At 43.1% G+C, this 22008-nt stretch overlaps 1 protein-coding gene across 2 annotated transcripts in view; it reads left to right on the top strand.

Annotated features, from left to right (window-relative positions):
- Nucleotides 1-22008, top strand: part of ENTHD1 (ENTH domain containing 1) — a 141152-nt gene that overhangs the window by 48638 nt on the left and 70506 nt on the right. For both annotated transcript variants that reach the window (XM_002721414.5, XM_051834068.2), the window contains 2 exons: nt 1722-1964; nt 18372-18490. In XM_002721414.5, coding sequence (XP_002721460.3) covers nt 1722-1964; nt 18372-18490 — 362 coding nt within the window. The remainder of the gene's footprint in view (nt 1-1721; nt 1965-18371; nt 18491-22008) is intronic.

The following is a 22008-nucleotide window of genomic DNA, read 5'->3' as shown; positions in this document are numbered from 1 at the left end:
CTGAGGCTCAGAATGGGAAAGCACATCTTTCACATCTCCCAAACCAAGCTGTGTCAGTTTTCTGGACCTGACACATGGTCCCCCAAGGCTGAAATTCACAGCAGACTTCTGTTTACCCTGTGACAGAGCCGTAACCCAAAACACTGTTGGATTTTTTAAGTTATACACTACAGACTCGTTATAGGAAGTTAAGGGTGTTTGTAATAATAACATTTGAAGCAGTTAGCCAAGTTTGGAAGGAAGAATTGAAGATAATTTTGGTAAAGGTGGCAACGTGAGCAAAGGTTCCTGACACTCCAAATCCATCTGTAATGAAGTGATAGTGCTGGCCCCTGTCATCTACATATCCCCTGAACTTGACCGTTTCTCATTACTTCCACTGCCATGACTTGTAGTTAGGAGACATCAGTACTTTCATTCATCACACTTAGAGCCCAGGATGAGCTTGGTCGTGGGTCTTTAGGGATTTTGCAGTTTACTTCTGGAAGAAGGCTCGGGAAGACCATGAGATGCTTAGATGAGTTGGTCTCAAGATACAGAGATGTGGGTGAATTTCCTTTATCATTTCTCATGTGAGGGGGTTGAGAATAATACTCACACCTTCTATTTGAGCGAATTACAGGTTGTAGTGTGCTCTACGTCTGTGAATTAAACTGAGCAGATACGCTTGTACTGCTTTTCAGGTCGACTCAGGCCCAGATAGATGCCTAAGGGCAGGCTGCACCGGGAATTCTGGCCTTGACTCTGCTTTGCTTACTGGTGGTAACAGATTGTTTTGATAATGATGTTAAGTCCAAGAAAAGCCAATTTCCCTCCCTCCCCTTGTCCCACCCCAACAGCACTCCTTTAAACTAACAAATATCTGCGAATGTTGTAAGTAGGCAGTCTGCCTGTCTGCCTGCTTACCTGTCTCTCCTGTTCCTTTTGTGCCGGTGTAACAGAACAGCACAGACTGAGTTACTTGGAAAGAATAGAAATTTATTTTCTCCCCTTCTGGAGGCTGGAAATTCCAAGGTCCAGGAGCTGGCAGATTGTGTGATGGCTGCTCTTGCCTCCAAGATGTTGCCTTGATGCTGCGTCCTCCAGGGAGGAATGCTGTGTCCTCAACGTGCTGTAAAGCAAAACCGACACTGCCTGAAGCCCCTGTTATAAGGGCCTTGACACACTCCAGAGGGAGGAGCCCTCGTGGCCCAGTCACCTCTAAAGCCCCCACCTCTTCATATGGTCATGTTGGCAGCACCTTAATTCTGGAGGGCGCCCATTCAAACCACAGCCCTCTAGTTCTCATCTACTCCTCTTTGCAGAATGTACACACACACACACACGATAGTTTATTCTCCTCTTTGCTTTACAAATGCTTTTACTTTAAATCTTTGGCGATATGTCGTGGTCATACATCTAGATCAGCATATCTGTGTCTGACTCATTCATCTTTTTATGCTGGCTGGTTTGATTTATTGCAGTCTGCATTGCTTTGAAAAGGAAAAGCCAATACCGTATTTAATGTGAGAAATGTAATGCCAATGTAGGACACGATTTCATTATAATGATTTACTTCTTAAAGTTTGACAAAGGAGTATATTTATTGACAGTTCTTTATTTGCTACAGGTTTTCACTTTGCTCAGTTTAATTTTTTCTTAATTTTCGTTAGAATACCAATTATTATTAGAGTGTTAACTAGTGTTTCCTTTTATAAGCAAACGCAATGTATTTTTTTCAGGTTATTATATCCGGGAAAAGTCTAAGCAACTCATGGCATTGCTAATGGATGAACAGTTGCTGTACAAAGAGAGGGAAGTGGCACGTCGGACTAGACGGCGCACCTGCTGCTCCATGGCATTTCCTAAAAAATTACCTGGTGCAGGTAGCTCACCAACAGCGTGCGCTTCTGCCCCTACGCCGGAGAACCCTGCCTCAGAGAAGAAGCACAAGCGCCCCAAGATCGCAAGCCTCCGGAGTAAAAGTGCGTGTAACGGCCACTGGCCCAGAGCACCGTAGGTCTCACTTAGAACAGTGTAAAAATAGAAATCACTAGGTTTAGTACTCAATTATGACTATTATATCAGTACTGCTACTACTGTATTAGACTTTATATGTGGAGAACAAAGTTGAGGATGTAATTCATAACTGGAATAAACTGTTCTCTAAGGGGCTGGGCACTATTTGATTCTACAGATCAATACATTGAAGTCTCTAAAATGTGCTTTAAAATTCTAGAAGTGCTTTATAATTTTTCGAGGACGATATTCTGTACTGTTTACCTTGCCTAAATCTTTAAACCAGGACTACTGAACTCTTTAAGAAAAGGACTTGCTCATAATGTTATGGTAGAAATAAGCAGGAAAATAAAATAGAATGCTCGTTTCTGCAGAATCTGCTAGAACATTGAAAAATGCCATCTTACCCCAATTTCCGTAGTTGCAGACCTTTGCTGATAAGTGTATATAGGGAGCAGGCAGTTTGAGGCTGCGAGGACATGAATGAAATGTGACTTGGATAACCACCCCTTGAAAGGAACTAAGCCTTGCCCCGTAAGGTGCGGGGCACAGTAGCAGTACCATCGTACAAGCATTTCCAGAGGCTTGCCTCCTAGCGTTACCAAGTGGCCTCCTCTGGATTGAGTGTGCCTTTCCAAAATTTGTCTGTTGCCGTCTAACCCCCTGTGCCGTGTGGGGAGGTGGGGTCTCTGGAAGCTGATTAGGTTGTGAGGGGTCCCTCGTGAAGGGCATCTGCGCCCTTATCCAGGAGACCCCGGAGAAGCCCCGTCAGCCTCCTCTGGCCAGGTGAGGATGCAGCTAGCAGTCTGCATCTATAGCCCCGAATAGGCCCTCGGACCAGGCCTGGCTATGCTGGCACCCTGATCTTGGACTTCTCTCGAGCCCGCAGAACCACAAGAAATCCGTCTCTGTTGTTTATAAGTCACTTAGCCTATGGGGTTGTGTTGTCAGCAGCCTGAGCTAAGACATCTATTAAGTAGGACCCTAAAAGTGAGTATGCAGAGGTTCTATATGAATAGATAACTTTAAATGTTAGGTGTAGGAAATTTAAAATGTTAATTATTAGGCCGGCGCCGCGGCTCACTAGGCTAATCCTCCGCCTAGCGGAGCCGGCACACCGGGTTCTAGTCCCGGTTGGGGCGCCGGATTCTGTCCCAGTTGCCCCTCTTCCAGGCCAGCTCTCTTCTGTGGCCAGGGAGTGCAGTGGAGGATGGCGCAGGTGCTTGGGCCCTGCACCCCATGGGAGACCAGGAAAAGCACCTGGCTCCTGGCTCCTGCCATCAGATCAGCGCGGTGCACCGGCCGCAACGCGCCAGCCGCGGCGGCCATTGGAGGGTGAACCAACGGCAAAAGGAAGACCTTTCTCTCTGTCTCTCTCTCACTGTCCACTCTGCCTGTTAAAAATAAATAAATAAATAAATAAATAAATAAATAATAAAAAATGTTAATTATTAAAGTAAAAATAAGTTGTTGAATTGTTAATTAAAAATGTTAATGCCAATGTCAACATCCTACGAAAATTATCTAAGTACTTCTATGACTTGGTCATTCCCAAATGTTCACTCCATTTGTACTTGTGGACGGGGGAGTGGACATGAAGAGGTGGAGGTGAGCAGCTTGGACCTCTGGGGCCGGCGCTGTGGTGCAGCAGGTTAACGCCCTGGCCTGCAGCGCCCGCATCCCATATGGGTGCTGGTTCTAGACCCGGCTGCTCCACTTCTGATCCAGCTCTCTGCTATGGCCTGGGAAAGTAGTAGAAGATGGCCCAAGTCCTTGGGCCTTTGCCACCGTGTGGGAGACTCGGAGGAAGCTCCTGGTTCCTGGCTTCAGATCAGTGCAGCTCTGGCCATTGCGGCTAACTGAGGAGTGAACCAGTGGATGGAAGACCTCTCTCTCTCTGACTCTACCTCTCTCTGTAACTGTCTTTCAAATAAATAAAATAAATGTTAAAAGAAAAAAAAGACTGACCAGCTAAGATGCCAGCATCCCATATCAGAGTAACGTGGGTTTTGCTGTCTGAATCAGCTCAATGCAAATCCTTGGAGGAGTAGGTCATGGAGTTTCTGTCTCCCATGTGGGAGACCTGGATTGAGTTCCTGGCTCCCAGCTTTGCCATTGTGGGCATTTGGAGAGTGAACCAGTGCATGGGGCCTCTCTGTCTGTCATCCTCTCTCTGCTTCTGACATAAAAAGGCAGTTCATTGGAATTATAATAGTAAATACCACCCAAATGCTTCTGAAAGTAGTGGAACCTCTTTCTTTAAAGTACTCATTATTTTGAAATCTCAAAAAACGATGTCAGCCCCTTCTGAAATGGTGTTTTGGAGGCCTTGAGTTCAAAACTGATGCTAACAGTAGAGCAGTGGAGAAAGATAGCCACTTCCTTCACCCTTTGCGCTTTGTTACTCCTCTTGCTCTTCTTTCCTTTTCCTTGCTTCTTTCTTGTTTCATTGTAAACACCTAAGTACTGAATTTATTACTTGAAATTTGAATATCCAGAAATTTGGAGCTACAGCAGTGAATAAAATTCCTTTCAGCATGACATTAGCATTGTAGTGATAGGGATGGATGTTACACACATAAGCTAACTAGATATAAATACGTCTGTAGCAAGTCCATAGGATACAGAAAGCCGGGTTGGAGAGTAACAGAGAGAGCTTTATGTTAGGTCGTGTAGAAATGAGGGCCTGAAGGAGGTACCTTTCTCTGAGGGAGGAGAGAACTTCCACTTTGAATATGGCCTTGTCTAATTAAGGTCGGAGTTCGTGAACTCAGGAGACTTCCTTAGCCTTGACAGCTTATGACAAGAGCCTCAGGTGATCACTGACACCATAAATAATAGTGTCAGTTGTTAAATCAGCAACAGGAGTCACTGTGCACTTACTCCCCATGTAGGACCTCTGTCCTTAATGTGTTGTACTATGAGAACTAACAGTAAATAATAGTATTCAAACAACACTTTATACTTTGTGTGTCTGTGTGGGTGCAATCTGTTAAAAATCTTTACTTAGTATATACTGTTGATCTTCTGTATACAAAGATAATTAAAAATGAATCTTAATGAAGAATGGGATGGGAGAGGGAGTAGGAGATGGGATGGTTTGCAGGTGGGTGGGGAAAAAACTGCTGTAATCCATAAGTTGTACTTTCAAAATTTATGTTTATCAAATAAAAGTTTTCTAGAAAGGAAGGAAGGAAGGAAGGAAGGAAGGAGGGAGGGAGGGAGGGAGGGAGGGAGGGAGGGAAGGAAGGAAGGAAGGAAGGAAGGAAGGAAGGACGGACGGACCTTTGGAGAAGGTGACCCTCTAGTCGGAGACCTGATTGTGGTGAGCAACTCATGAAGGACAAACTAAACACTGTTTGGACAGTTCAGTTTGATAAGCTTAGCAACAGTATACTATTGTAAGGCTTGGATAGCAGAAGGGATGTTTTGCTTCGTCACAAAACTTCGCTTTCTTATTACTGAAAACAGCTGTTGGTGGATTATTCGTATCACTTTGTGTAGAAATGAAGGAAGCACAGATTGGACCAAGGTTTTGCAAGAGACAGTTGTTTGAATCCATGCATATAGGACCTCCTCTGGGACTGTAGAAATGAGGGAACGGTAGTGTTTAAAGGTAGCCTAGAATGTAGAGAGGCGGTAGGATTCACGGATGATGGAGAACAAAGGGAGAAATTAAAGATGTCAGTAACATTTGAGTTAGGGAAAATGGAGGCAAGTAATTGTGCCATACAGGTAAATTTCCATTGCAAGATGTCTGAGTTACTTAGAGTGAAATGTGAAACAGGATGCGTTGCTGGGCTCCGGAGCTAGAGCTGGAGCATCTGTGTCGTGCTGCTTTGTGGTAAATTAGCGAGCAAAAAGAGGCGCTTTCGAGAAGGTATCGTGCACACATCAGTACTTCTTTTTTTTTTTTTTTTTTCTTCCTAACCTTGGATGTTTTCTCCAAGTTTCAATTCTGGAAGAAGCTTGTGTGGTCTTCCCTGTTTGAAGAAAGAGGTGAACTGAAGGGTAATGGGCGCTTGGTGGCAAGCAGAACGCTACAAACAGCACAGTTACCACACTGCTCCTCTGAGCTGTGAGCATCAGCTAGCCCCTTCCCTGGAGGCAGGAGTCACTACAAAAACTGTGGGAAGAAGGCCGGCGCCGCGGCTCACTAGGCTAATCCTCCGCCTAGCGGCGCCGGCACACCGGGTTCTAGTCCCGGTCGGGGTGCCGGATTCTGTCCCGGTTGCCCCTCTTCCAGGCCAGCCCACTGCTGTGGCCAGGGAGTGCAGTGGAGGATGGCCCAGGTGCTTGGGCCCTGCACCCCATGGGAGACCAGGAAAAGCACCTGGCTCCTGGCTCCTGCCATCGGATCAGCGCGGTGCGCCGGCCGCAGCGCGCCAGCCGCAGCGGCCATTGGAGGGTGAACCAACGGCAAAAGGAAGACCTTTCTCTCTGTCTCTCTCTCTCTCACTGTCCACTCTGCCTGTCATAAAAAAAAAAAAAAAAAAAAAAAAAAAAAAAAAAAAAAAAAAAAAAACTGTGGGAAGAGTGTCTTCCATAAGGAGCTCTTGCGTAGTCTTTGCAGAGGACTTCATCTTATGGAGGAGGGATTGCTCTGGACCGTGCCGGATGTCCGAGCGTTCTGTATCACGGAAGCACTCTCCCGCACGTAGTATGTGATGGTTTTCGAACCAAAGTTACACTGCAATCATTTATTGATTCCAGTAGGTTTTTGGTGGATTCTTTAGTATTTTCTTTGAACAAATAATGTTGTATGCAGACAAAGACAGTTTGACTTCCTCTATTCCAACTTACATGCCCATCACTTCTCTCTCTCCCCTAATTGCTGTGGCTAGAGCTTCCAGTACCGTGTTGAATAGAAATGGTGAAAGTGGACATTCTTGTCTTGTTCTAGGTCTTAGAGGAAAATTTTTAAATTCTTCATTGTTCAGTGTAATACTGCCTTGAGTTTGTCATATATGGTCTTTATTGTGTAGTGGTACATTCCTTTTATATCCAGTTTATAGAAACTATTCTTTGTATCATGAAAATATGTTGAATTTTATTAGATGCTTTCTCTGCATCTATCAAAATGATCACATTGTTTTTGTGCTTTCTTCTGATGATGTGGTATATCGCACATTTATTGATTTGCATGTCTGAACCATCCTTGCATCCGTGGGATGGATCCCACTTGATCATAACGAATGATATTTTTAATGTGTTGCTGAATTAAACATACTTGCAAACTATAATCTGATAAAATGTTGAGTTCAACAAGAATATACAACATTTCTAGGTGTGAATATATTCCATAAAGGAACTTCAAAATATATAAGGCAAAAATGGATAGAACTATAAAAAGTTAAAATATCTACCATCATAGTAAATGACTTCAAAACATGTATTTAAATTATTGAGAGGTGAAATACATAAATAATTTCAAAAATATGGATTTTATAGTTGATTATATATTCATATGTTATAAAGCCTTTACATTTCAAAAAAAATTATATCACACAGAACCATTTTTTCTGACCAAAATGCAATTACTTTTGAAGTCATGAAAAAAGTAGGACGTTAAAGTTCCCATACATTTGAATGTGGAAGCAGTCCTAGAATCTAATAGAAGAAGGAGCTTCCCAATCTTTTTCCTCTTTGAGCTTTCAACTTGGTCCTAGACATCACAGTGAAATGAGGAATGGAAATCAAAAGCATAAGGATCAAAATGGAAGAAGCAAACATTATTTACAGATGATAGAGTTTTCATGTAGAAAACTTGGGAAGATCTACAGACATCTTAATAAGAGTTTTAGTTGGCTGGCTATAAGATCAAAACACAAAATCAGGTTATATTCTATATATGAGGATATTTAAAAATGTGGCAAATTGAATTAAAAGATCAGTCTATTTTGGTGCAGAAAAAATTTGAAATCCATGCATACAAGGAGTCTTTGAAAGTTCTTGGGAAATGTGTATTTGAACTCCATGGATTTCAAACTTTTTTTGCACCAAAATAAGTATCTTTTAATCCCATTTCCCATGAACAGTTTAAAGTGCCATTGTATCAGCCACAAACATTAATCTTTTGAAAAATACAATTTATACTAAATAAAAATTATCTACTTAGGAATAAATATTACAAAAAGTATATGAGATTTGTATGCTCAAAGCTATCACAGTTAATTGAAATATATTGAAGATCTATATAAATGGAGATATTCCATGCTTATCAAAATGCCCAATAAAGTAAATATGACAATTTCTCTCAGAATTGTACAGACTCTGTGGAGGGTTTCTCAACGTTCGTACCATTGATATTCTAAGCCAGACAGTTCTTTGTTGAGGGGGCTGTGTGTTGCAGGATGTGTGGTATTATCCCTGGCCTCTACCCACTGGCTGCTGCTGTTAGCACATATTCCCTTCCTGTTGTGAGAATCAAAAACGTCTGCATACATTGCCCACGGCCCCGCAGGGCCAACACCGTCTGCAGTGGAGAACCACTGACTCAGTGCAATTAGAATCAAAGTCCAGGAAGAATTTTTAAAACTGAATTTGATGGACTGATTCCACAATTCGTGTGGAAGGATCAAAAAGGTCAAGAATATTTAAAACATCCCTGAAGTTAAATAAGGTGGAGGCCTTGCTTTTCCAAGTAACAGGTCTCAAACTCCAGCAATCATGGCAGTGGGTACTGAGGCAAAGCAGCTCATGGCCCAGTGGGATGAACTGCAGCACCCAGAATACCTTGTAACTGTAGATTCTTAGTAAGTGACAGAGTGGCATTTCAGATGGATGGGCAAAAGATGAATCGCCCAATAGATAACACTGGCACAGTTATTCTAATAATATGTATAAAAATTCAGGAGGATGTCTTTTTTACCTTGGGGTAAAGAAGGATTTTTTTTTTAATATAGCACCCAAAAAATGCAAAGAATTTTAAAAAGCAGTAGTCAGGATTCTGAGAATAAACCCCAGTGACCCTTGCCTCAATACAGTCTCCTCCCCCTACACCGTAGCTGTCAATATGATGAATGGTCACTCTCATGATAGTTAAATTATATGGCAAAAAGATTATCCAGGTGAACCCATCAAATCGCTGTGGACCCTTTCAAGGCAGAGCTGTTTTAAAAGCGGCACTGGTGGCGGAAGAAGAAGTCAGAGTGATTCTGAGGTTGAGGATTCCAAGCACCATTACTGGCTAGAAGAGGGGATGATAAGAAGTGCAAGTCCTCCAGAAGCCCAGAGTAGCCCTGGTTGCCAACCAGCAAGAAAATGGGGACCTGGGCCGGCGCTGCGGCTCAATAGGCTAATCCTCCACCTAGCAGCACCGGCACACCGGGTTCTAATCCCTGTCGGGGCGCCGGATTCTGTCCCAGTTGCCCCTCTTCCAGGCCAGCTCTCTGCTGTGGCCCGGGAGTGCAGTGGAGGATGGCCCAAGTGCTTGGGCCCTGCACCCCATGAGAGACCAGGAGAAGCACCTGGCTCCTGGCTTCGGATCAGCGCAGTGCGCCGGCCACAGCGGCCATTGGAGGGTGAACCAACGGCAAAGGAAGACCTTTCTCCCTGTCTCTCTCTCTTTCACTGTCCAGTCTGCCTGTCAAAAAAATTAAAAAAAGAAGAAAATGGGGACCTGAGACTCACCCCCACAAGGAGCTGGGTTCTGCCACAGCCTGAAGGAGCTTGAAGTGACTTCTTCCCCAGAGTCTCCAGATGAGAACACAGCTTGGCTGATGCTTTGCTTTGGCCTTGAGAGACACACAGGTAGAGAACTCCCTCCACCTCCCTCAGCTCATGGTCCACAGAACTGTGGGACGATGAAAGGATGTTGTTTTAACCAACTGGGTTTGTGGTTATTTGTTACGGCAGCAGTAGAAAATTAGTAAATCTATATTAAGGGGCCAGTGTTATGGTACAGCTAGTTAAGCTGCTGCCTGCAACACCAGCATCCTATGTCAGAGTGCCGGTTCAGGTCCCAGCTGCTCTTTTTCCTATCCAGCTTCCTGCTAACGTGCCTGGGATAGCAGCTGAAGATAGCCCAAATACCTGGGCCCCTACCACCCATGTGGGAGATCAAGATGGAGTTCTTGGCATCTGACTCCACTTGGACCGTCCTAGCTGTTGGAGAAATTTGGAGTAAACCAGTGGATGGAAACTCTCTCTCGCTCTCTGCCCTTCTGCCTTTCAAATAAATATAAGGCCGGTGCCGAGGCTCAATAGGCTAATCCTCTGCCTGCAGCGCCAGCACACCGGGTTCTAGTCCCGGTCGGGGCACCAGATTCTGTCCCGGTTGCCCCTCTTCCAGGCCAGCTCTCTGCTGTGGCCCGGGAGTGCAGTGGAGGATGGCCCAAGTCCTTGGGCCCTGCACCCCATGGGAGACCAGGAGAAGCACCTGGCTCCTGGCTTTGGATCAGCATGGTGCGCTGGCGGCAGTGGCCATTTTGGGGTGAACCAACGGCAAAAGGAAGACCTTTCTCTCTGTCTCTCTCACTGTCCACTCTGCCTGTCAAAAAATAAAAATAAAAAAATAAAAAACAAACAAAATATAAATAAATCAGTCTTAAAAAAACTATTTTAGGGTTTGGGGCTGTGACGGAGTGGGTAAAGCTGCCACCTGCAGTGCTGGCATCCCTTATTGGCATGGGTTCGAGTCCTGGCTGCTCCACTTCAGATCCAGCTCTCCACTATGGCCTAGGAAAGCAGCAGAAGATGGCCCAAGTCCTTGGGCCCCTGCACCCAAGTAGGAGATCTGGAAGAAGCTCCTGGCTCCTGGCTTTGGATCCTCCTAGCTCTGGCCTTTGCTGCCATTTGGGGAGTGAACCAGTGGATGTTGCCTATACTTATAGGGTTATATCCAAAATATCTACACAGACCAATGTCAAGGCCTTTCCCCTATTTTCTTCTAGTTTTTTTTTTTTTTTTTGAAGATTTATTTTTTATTTGAGAGGCAAAGTGAGAGGGAAAGACAGACCAGTTTGTTTTCTCCCCCAAGCTGCAGTCTGTGTGTAGCAAGGAGGAAGAGGAGACCTCAGCTCAGGCCCTGTGCAACCTCCTGTAGACGACCTGGGCTCTGCCCTGATCCTGAGTCTTGTACAAGGTCTTGCTCATTGCCCCCAGACGGGCTGTGTCTCCTAGTCTGAGTGGGGAGATCGTTGAGGAGGTACCCTCCAGCTTCAGGTCAGTCCCCCTCACCCCGTTCAATGTGAAACTGTGGCTTACGTTTCCATTAAAATGTCAGCACCTTTATGACTCACTCTGTTACACTCGATTTTTTTCCTGGTTATTTCCGTCTCTCCACTGCCATAAGGGAGAAAAAGCATTGTCCATTAGTTCCACTTTGCTAAATACATGGATATTGATGAGACATCTAAGATCCTGGCAGCTAACCAGGCTCACTTCTGGGGAAGAAGGGGTGCCCTCGATCTTGCTTCTTTGCTCCACCACCAGTTCTTCCTCTTTTCCTTCTGAAAGCTACTTCCAGTCACATCTGTGTCCTTCCTAGAGTGCTGTCGCAATATGGACTATTAGGTGATGGTAATTCACAGTTGCGGTCTCACTCTGTTCTCTTCACTCAGGAAACAGCTACTGGATATTAAAACCTGCGTTTGCAGTACTGTTTATTTCTTCTTGTCCCTGGAGCTGAGCATTTAACAAAGTCTATGACTCTTCCTGTTTCCCATTATTCTTGTATAACAACTACTGGAATTGTCTCCAATTTTATGTGCTATTTTTAGTAAAATGGGGAAATAAAATTGTCTTAACTCCCCCTTTTTAAGATCTCCAGCATAAAAGTTAGTCCTTCTTTTTATTATCTACGTATTTCAAATTTAATTAAAATATGCTTTAACTTCTCTGCTGTCTTGCTCTTCATCCTTCTGTTTTCACATTTGAAAAAAAAAAAATGCCTTTCGCCACTAATCTCAAAATTCGCCTTTCAAGAAAGACTTAGAGTGTTTGCACACTGCGTCCTGTCCTGGACACGGAGCAGTAAGGCGGAGATGTGGTGGTGTTGCCGTGGTCCCTCCCAGGGCCTCCCTCGGGCTGGGGCTGTGGCAGCGAGCCCTGTGGGAATTCCCAGCGGCTAAAGAGAGGCCTTTGCCCAGGTCACGTCCCTTGGCTGAGGAACTTACACCCAAAGGCTTGTGGATGTGGTGCAGCCCCCTGGCTTCAAGGTATGACAACTGTGAAGAGCCATTCCAACGCAACGCTTCTAGAAGGATCGTGGAGTCCTCTGTTGCACACACATGGCAGTTCAGCTTCTTCCCTGGCACAGTCCTGCCTCCCTCTCTCCTCCCTGAGAACTGTTTCTAAGTAGGGTCCTAACATGTCTCCCCTATAGAAATTCAGGGAGTCTGTTTCCTGGGGAACCCAACACATGTGGTTTTTCCTCTGTATTTCAAATACAGCTCAATAACAATATGCATGCAAAAAATAGAGAATAAATAAAGCAACAAGTGGGGCAAAAATGCTAACAATTGGTGGATTTGGATGAAAAGTTCATGAGAGTTCTTTGTACTATTTTTGCACCTTTTCTGTAAGTTTAAGATTATAAAATTAAGCTTAAAAAAGTAGGACAAATATAAATTACTTGAAGATGTTTATGTGTAATTATGCTCCAAGATAAAGAAATCTGAGTCAAGGTTTCAAGATCATGATCCTGCAAAAGATATATAAACTCACTACCATGGGGCCGGCACTGTGACGCAGTAGGTTAATCCTCCACCTGCGGCTCTGGCATCCCATATGGGTGCCGGTTCTAGTCCTGGCTGCTCCTCTTCCAGTCTAGCTCTCTACTGTGGCCTGGGAAAAGCAGTAGAAGATGGCCCAAGTGCTTGGGCCCCTGCACCTGCATGGGAGACCAGGAAGAAGTTCCTGGCTCATAGCTTCGATCGGCACAGCTCCAACTGTTGTGGCCATTTAATGGGGAGTGAACCAACGGAAGGAAGACCTTTCTCTCTGTCTCTCCTTTTCACTGTAACTCTGCCTTTAAATAAATAAATAAATCTTTAAAAAAAAACTTACTACCATGAGATTTATTTTGTATCTTGCCTCTTTTTTTCAACCCACTGATTATTTTCTGTGATGGAATTCACTTGTCCATTAAAATTAATTTTGTTAAGTAAATGGCCTAATTTACTTAGGTTATACCTGGATGGGCAGTGTAGATTAATGGAAACAGTGGTTACTAGTTGCTAGATAATAAACAGAACAGTTTGGAAATTTAATTTGTGGAGCATTTCAGTCCCAAAATACGCAGTGGTGTCATTGATATGCTACAGTTTGCATGCCAGTTTGGTATCTCATCTGAGAAACCTGACTGGGTTTACCAGTTCTGCCTTGTGGTGGTATCTGAGAGGTACAGGCTCAGAAAGATCTAGAGCTCCTGTCAGATAATCTCTCCGAAGCCACACGGCCTTGAGAGCTAAGCATTATCTCGGCATGAGTCACTGGCTGCTCCGGCGGCATCTCCACTGTTTCCTGAGGTTTCTCATTCACATGCTGGTCTTCCTCCGCTTGTGACTTGAGTCTGAGTTGATAAACAGCTTATGATATCAAAGGGACTGCATTTCCATGAAGGAGAAGAAATAAATGCCGCCCAGTCTAATACCTAATCTAATTAAGCAACCTCACTTCCAGCGTTTTGTTGATACTAATAAAAAAATGAATTTCCATCACAGATTCCAACTGCCTTCTTTCACCATAAGGTAGACTTATAGCATTTCAGTTATTCTAGCTCAAAATGCATCTCCAAATATATGTTATTTTTCCTTTCCAGTTCTTCCTATTCTATTTCTCTCACAATTTACTTCAAAATTGACTTTCTGAGATTTTTTTATTAACTTATTTCTGTGATGTCTAAAACTCAAGTCCCTATCATTTTCAAAGATAATTTTGTTGCTGGATGCTGGGAGAGTGGTAATATAGTTCCTGATTAAATCCAGTGAAAGTGGATGATCTAAGCCCCAAGTCACCACTGTTTGCCAGTATTAATTATAGTCTCCAGGTTCAAAATGAGATCATTTTAATTACTCATTTTCATATGGAGTTACAACAAAATGAAAAGCCATGGCTGTAAATGGAACGTGGTTATTGCATCAGAACCCCTGGCACCTGCCGGACTGCACAGTCCTTTCTCCCTTCCTCTGAGTTGATTGGAATCCCAGGAAACCTTCAAAGCCTTGTTCAAAGTTTACTCTCTGTTTGAGGTTCTTTCTGATTACTCTGATGCACATTATTTTCCCCCTCCTTAGAGTGTCTACTCCTGCAGTTTAGTTATCAAGAACATTTGGCTTACAATTGTTCTGTTTCCTAGAAGTCTGTATGTTAGACTGAAGTCCCTGGGCCCTTGAAGGCAAGGACTGTGTCTTGTACTATCAATTTTCAAGATGTTTTTCATGTGTAATCCCCAAAGGGAGAGGGAAAGGGGGAGAGAGGGAGAGGGGGAGAGGGATAGAGAGGGGGAGAGGGGGAGAGGGAGAGGCTGAAGTCAAGAGCCAGGAGCTTCTTTGGGTCTCCCACATGGGTACAGGGTCCCCAGTACTTGTACCCTCCTCTGCTGCTTTTCCCAGGCACACTATCAGGGAGCTAGATCGGAGGTGGAGCCACCAGGACTCAAACCAGCGCCTGAATGGGATGCTGGCATTGCAGGCAGTGGGTTAACCTCCTACACCACAAAGCCTGTCCCTACTCTTACATTTTTAAGTTGACATGAATAGTGTTGTAATTATAAATAACTATAAAGGAAATAATCCTGACATGTTGTAAATATTGACATTAGAGACAAAAGAAAAGAAAATTGTTATATCAGTCTTAATATAGAGAGTACAAAAAAAGTAATGTATATGAGCGAAATTGACATTTTGAGATTCGATTATTTTTATAGCCTTTGTCTAAACTCTTGAGGAACAGTGATTTTTTTTCTACTTACTACTTGTTGGATTCTTTATTTAGTGGAGGGTTACACTTATAATTATAAAGAAAATTGAAAGTATATCATTATAAAAATTAAAAGAAAAATAAGAAAAGGATTAGGCTCTTAAAACTGCATATGTGAAATATCTGAAATATCTGAAATTTGTTCCATTTTTATAAATAAAAAAATTTTAAAATAATGAGTAATGAAAAAAAGTATCTAAAGGAATCTACATTCTATTGTGATTGATCCTTATAGTCATTTTTGTTTTCTTTAACTGATGGGACTTTTTTATGGTTCCCTTTTTTCCTTAGATTCTTATTCTGATTGCATTTTCTTCACAGGATTTTATCCTAATATAAAATATCTTTATGTTTGGAAGCCTTCTCTACATCAAACATGTATATCAATTGGAATTATTTTTCAAGATTTTCTGTAACCAAAGATTTGAAGTGGTTAAATATTCTTTCTAGGTTGACATCTCACTACAATTACTGTTATTATACCACCATTCAAGCCACATAAATATATTATAAATTCTTTAAAAACTTACCAAATGTAAAACTGTTGGAAAAACATGCTTTTATGAGATACATGGACTGTTCATTTACCCACATGTATTGCTTATTATTAGATACAATATTACTTATTGTTAGATACAAGCAGGATTCAGCATAAATTCTGTTTCTGTTTTACATTTTTACAGATGCAAATGTTGAGAAAGTCTGTTCACATAAATTGTAGGCAGAACTAGAGGGAGTTCTATTATAGCAATGTCAATCAATTCTATGAATTCTTTCCAAGTAATATGCCAAAAATTACCCAGTGATTTATTATAAAAATATTTTTCATCTCTTTTTGGTTGTTAATTAGATTTTTCTAAAGTGTTGTTAAATGCAAAGAATTGGAAACAACCTGCTTAGAAAATGATTTGTTAAATAATCATTAGGAGTAATTTACTCTCTCAATTTCTGGGAATGATACCAAAAATTATGTACCAAAATGTATCAAGTAACTGTTAAGTAAAGCTGTTATACTTTAACCCAGTATATTCAGAAGTGTGAGAAAGATTAAAATGTTAATCGCAGAATATCCCTGTTCAAACAATAATTTTTGACAGATAATTTTATTGTATCATATGTTTTGAATATGTTTTATAAGTTCTTCAAAAAACTGTGGATTTGATTTATTTGTTTTTTGAAAATATTTACCATATAACCTAGTTGGCTAAATGGGATCTGCAGTTTTACCAGGAAACATGTTACTTTATTAAATCTGATGGCTGTGTAGACAACAGCCACGGTTGTCGCCACACTCCTCTCTGTCCCCGTTGGCACTGGTTGGTTGATGACGTGATGACAGAAGGCCTGTGCCTCCCTGCTCTGCCGCTGCTGGGAGCTCCTCCTTGGAGTGAGGCGCTGTGTGACAGCAGTGGGGAAGCTCGCCCTCTGTCCTGCTGCCCCGTTCTGTGAGCTCAGTCTCTGAATACAGGCATCCTAGTGTGGACCAAAACACCCTCGCGTTTGCTGTGCTTGCCATTGGAGAAATATAAACAGAACCGAACAGGCCTCGACGCCCCTTTGTCTGCTTTGTGCCTTAGTTAACAGGGCCTTCCCCTGTCAGTTCCATTTACTCTTGTTTGGCGCCCTCATAGAATGGGTGGGGAATGTTTGATTATGAGAAGGAAGGGGGAGAACTAGCCTTGCCAGGCGGGTGAGCTGTTGGAAAGATGTGAAAGTTGTGGATCTCAGAGGTGATTCCCGTGGAACTCTCTGCGCCTCGCTAGCTTTTGAGAAGTCTTTCTGTGCCCTCAAATAATGTGCATACACTAGTTTGAGGGTAGCTTTCTTACAGTTCTTATAGAACACTGTAATTGAAAAGTACTGGTACTTTTAGAGTTTGACTTTTTAGAGTTTGTATGAATACCTAATAATTAACTTAGGAAAGAAAAGGATATTAAGATAATAAAAACATTAGCAAAAATCTATAAACAAAAATAGAAGTTTATTTTCATTGGTGAATTTTTCCTTTTATTTTTAAATTAAGAATTTTTAACTAGTAAAAGTTTTATCAAATGTATATATTTCTGATCGGTTTCTTTTGGAACAGATGAAATTCAAACTGTGTAATAAATTTAAAATTTATTGTTTATTTATTTGAAAGGCAGAGTTAGAGAGAGGAAAAGATACAGAGAGGGAGAGAAATCTTCCATCCATCCACTGGTTCACTCCCTAAATGACTGCAACAGCCAGGCCTGTGCCAGGCCAAAGTCAGGAGCCCAGAGCTTATTCTGGGTCTCCCACGTGGGTGGTAGGGACCCAAACACTTGGGCCATCTTCTGCTGCTTTCCCAGCCACAATGGCAGGGAGCTGGATTGGAAGTGGAACCCGTTTGGAATGCTGGCATCTCAGGCAATGGTTTACCCACTATGCCATAAGCCAGTACCAGTAAAATTCTTTAAAAATTTTTTAAAGATTTATTTATTTATTTTAAAGGCAGAACTACAGAAAGAGAGACAGAGACCTTCCATTCACTGGTTCACTCCCCAAATGGCCACTACGGGCAGAACTGAGCTGATTCGAAGCCAGGAGCCAGGAGCTTCTTCTTGGTCTCCCACGTGGGTGCAGGGACCCAAGCACTCGGACCATCTTCCACTGCTTTCCCATGTGCATTAGCAAGGAACTGGATCAGAAGTGGAGCAGCTGGGACTCAAACTGGCACCCATATGGTTTGCCAGCACTGCAGGCGGAGGCTTTACCTGCTATGCCACAGCGCAAACCCCTCCTTTAAATATTAATTAGATTAATTATGGTTGCCTTCTTTGCTAAAATTTCAGTTGAATAATTTTTATATTTTCAATCTCTTTATTATATTTTATTTTTTATTTTTCTTTATTTACTTGAGAGGTAGAGTTATAGACAGAGGGAGGGAGAGACAGAAAGTTCTTCCATCCACTGGTTCACTCCCCAGATAGCCGCAATGGCCGGAGCTGGGCCAATCCGAAACCAGGAGCCAGGAGCTTCTTTCAGGTCTCCAAGTGGGTGCAGGGGCCCAAGCACTTGGGCCATCTGCTACTGCTTTCCCAGGCCATGGCAGAGAGCTGGATGGGAAGAGGAGCAGCTGGGACAGAACCGGCGTCCATATGGAATGCAGGTGCCACAGCCAGAGGCTTAGCCTGCTAGGCCACAGCGCCAGCCCCTGTACTTTTATTTTTAAACAAGATATTTCAGATAACAAAACTGAACAGAGTTGTGGAAGTAAGAAGGGGCTACAGTTTCTCAGTTGTGTTTTGTAAGTCGGTCTGTACTTGTCGCGTCTTATAAAGAGTTATATTAAAGTGATTAATACTCATAGGTAACCATTGGCAGACGATGTCGATTAGGGAGGCAAAGTGAATCTTCAGATTGTGAACTGCTGTAAAAACATCCCTGTCTTCTGCCAAAGTAAAATCTTAGCTTTATGTTGTTGACAGAAAACGCTTCCAAGGCAGGGCTGAAACAAGAGCAGTGCCAAGACACTCAGCTGCCTGCTGGGACGGCGTTGTCCCGGGATTCTCTGCCACTTGTGATTAGTGCGTGGAAGTCAACAGAGGTAAGTCGCTTCCCGCTGCTGCAGCGGCACACTGCCACCAGCTCCATGCCTTGAAACAGCACACGTGAATTACGACAGCTCTGCCGGTCAGGGTTCTCGCTCGGGTCTCCCTGGGCCGAAGTCAGGGTGTCTGCAGGCTGCTTGCCCTCCGAGGCCCCGGGGGACAGCCTCTCTGTCACTGTGTCCAGCTTCTCCTTCCAGGAGAACTTAGCTTGTCTCTTAACTTGGTTTCTTTGTGTCTTTTGTTATACAGGATTTTAAATATGAGTAAGATCAAATTACCCAAGTTTTCCTTTATGGTGTGTGCTTTTTAAAACATCTTACGGTATTGTTCTTTAAACTGGTATAATAAAAACCTCTTATTTCTTCTTCTAAGTGCTGAGGTCCTATGTCCTCTAGGATTTCCCTGTGCAGTGTCAGAGGTCTTATTTTATTTGTACCTTTATGTGTGCGTAGACAACGTGTAATTTATTAAATAATCTGTCTTTATTCATTTAAAATTCTTATCATTGTGAAATAATTGTAGGAAGTTAAAAAAATTACAAAAGTCTCCCGCACCCTTCACCCAGCTTTCCCTGGCGTTCACATCTTACACAGCTGTGGCACAGTATCAAAACCAGGGAACGAGCTGGCATCTTGGTGCTGACCAGTCTACAGTCTACAAGCCCTATTCAGTGTTCAGCTTCCAACTCAGTATTCAGGTTTTTAACCTTGCATTTGTGTATGTCGTGTACGTGGTCCTGTGCAGTGTCATCCCACGTATAGATCTGCGTAGCCATCAGCACATGTGTGAAGCATAGCGGTTCCATCCCCTCCTCACCAAGGAAGCCCTTCACGCTGCCCACCTTGTCCCCATCCCTGGCACCCACTACCCTGTCCTCTGTCTCTATCGTTGTCCTTTCTAGAATGTTACATGAGTAGAATCAGATAGCCTGGAACCTTCTTGAGATTTAATGCTCTTGGGATCCATTTAGGCTGTTGCATATATCAGCAGTGTATTCCTTTTTAGTACCGTGTGGTGGGTCAATGATGTACCAGTTTGTGCACCCACTCACCCACTGAAGAATATTTGGGTGTCTCCAGTTTTTGGTTATGTATTAAGAAAGCTGCTGTGAACATTCGTGAGCAGATTCTTGTGTATGAAGTTTTCATATGTCATATATATGGGAGAAGGATTGCAGTGTGTTATTTCTGGGCTACATGATAAGTGCAGAAACTGCCAGGCTGCTTCCAGAGTGACGGTTCTGTTTCATGTGCCCACCAGCAGTGTAGGAGATGCACTTCCTCTGCCTCCTCACCGACTTCTGGTGTTACCACTGTTTTTATTTTGGGTATTCTGATAAGCCTGTAGTGGAGAAGCCAATGTGGCTATATCTATATCTATATATCTATATCTATCTATATAAAATATATATATGTATATATATATTGCATTTCCCAAATGGCTAATGCTGTTGAGCTTATGGGCTTATTTGTCCCATAAACCTCTCCTTGGTGAAATGTATGTTCATATCTTTGGTCATTTTCTGATTGAATTGTTTGTTCTTTACGTTTGAGTTTTGAGAGTTTTTCATATATTCTGGATGCAAGTCCTTTATCAGATATGTGATCTGCATGTATTTTCTTCCAACCTGTGGTTTTTTTTTTAAAGACTTACTTTATTATTTGAAAGCAGAGTTACAGATTGAGAGAGAGAGAGAGAGAGAGAGAGAGGTCTTCCATCTGTTAGTTCACTCCCCAGATGACTGCAATGACCAGGGATAGAAGAGACCAAAGACAGGAGCCAAGATCCTGGAGCTTCATCCCATTCTCCTATGTGGGTGGCAGGGGCCCACGTACATGGGACATCCTCCTCTGCTTTCCCAGGTCCGTTAGCAGGGAGCTGGATCAGAAGTGGAGCAGCTGGGCTCGAACCAGCATCCATAAGGAATGCGGGTGTCGCAAGTAGTGGCTCAACCTGCTGTGTCACAGTGCCGGCCCCTGTTGTCTTTTCTTTTTAATAATATCTTTCACGGGGCAAAAGTTCCCCCTAAAAGTGGTATTTGACATTTAGGTCTGTATTGTATTATGAGTTATTTTTGTATAAGGTGTGAGGTATAGAAGTTCTTAAGGCTTTTTTTTTTTTTTTTTTTTTTTTTTTTTGCCTACCCGTGGTCAGTGATTCCAGCATCATTTGTTGTGAAGACTGGAGCGTCGCTGCGACGTGTGCCTGTGTAGATTTCCTTTCTCTCCCCTGTCGCCCATGGGAAATTACAGCAGGAAGGCTTTTATCCCTGTTCAGTTCTAAAGAAGTTGTCTCTGATTGTCTTCAATATTTTCTATTGCTTATTCTCATTTTTCTCTCTTTATGGACTCTTACCTGGATGTTAGTGATGCTCATTCTGTCTTCGTATCTCTTTTTTTCTTTATAATTTCTATTCTTTAATTTGTTTTTCTTTGGTAAGGGTTTCTCAACCTGATCTTCCCATTTAATAATTTGCTCTCAGCTCTATCCATTCCATCTGTCTGTGTTCACTGTATCGACTAGCCTGGTTTTTTTTTTTTAGATTATTTATTTATTTCAGAGGCAGAGAGCTCCCATTTGAAGATTTACTCCCCAGGTGCCCACAATTCCTGGGGCTGGGCCAGGGTGGAACCGGGTGCCAGGCCCCAAATGCTGCAGGAAAACCGGGTTGGTGTCCTGGAGTCGAGAAAAGTTTATAAGACGAGATGCAGTGGTGGGAGGAGAGGCAGTGAAGCTTCGTTTGTGTGCGAAACAGGGCGGCTCCCAGCACAGGGAGCGCTGAGGTCTCACGGTCTGAGGGCATTTGTATGTCTTCAACACGTCATTTCCAAAGAGCAGATGCAGTGGGTATGCGTTAGCTACTGGGAGAACAGGGGCAGTTTTTAACAGAATTTCTTGTAACTTGTTTTTGGCAAAACCTGAATCTCGTTGTCCACTGGCAAATACTGCTACAACCGAAGCTTCGTCCTGTTCTGCGCTGTGTGCACGTGCTGGCGAGTAGCTAAGGGATGGACGTAGTCTGGCTGCTTCTAGTCCGGGCTCCCTCACGATTGCACCATCAGCACTGCCTCCTGGGGGCTTGCTTTAGCGGGAAGGTGCAATCCAGGGTGCAGCCGTGACTCAAACCCAGTTGCGAGGTCCCAGCGGCAGTCTCACCAGCAGGCCAAACACCATCCCTGTTCCATCTTTAGTATTTCTGTTTTTATATCATATTGCTTATGTCCGTCCTTATTTATTTTAGTGTGTTTATTAAGCTTATTTTAAATTCCCTGTCCATCTTTTCTAATATCTATTCTATAATCAAATCCGTGGAGGTTTTTATTTTCTTTTTGAGTAGTTAGGTTCCTCAAATGACTGGTTACCCCAGAGGTGATGGTTGCTCTGTCCAGGTTTGCTAATGGCTACACTTCAGTCTGTTGTCCGCCTTGTCAGTTTAAATGGGAGGTGGGGAAGTGGATACCAGGGTGGACAGCACTTGTGCCCCTTCCTCCCAAAACCAAAGCTACTCATTCAC

Source organism: Oryctolagus cuniculus, chromosome 11 (genome assembly GCF_964237555.1).
Source record: "Oryctolagus cuniculus chromosome 11, mOryCun1.1, whole genome shotgun sequence".
In the NCBI taxonomy this organism is placed as follows: Eukaryota; Metazoa; Chordata; class Mammalia; order Lagomorpha; family Leporidae; genus Oryctolagus; species Oryctolagus cuniculus.
This window is presented reverse-complemented; position numbering and strand designations above follow the sequence as displayed.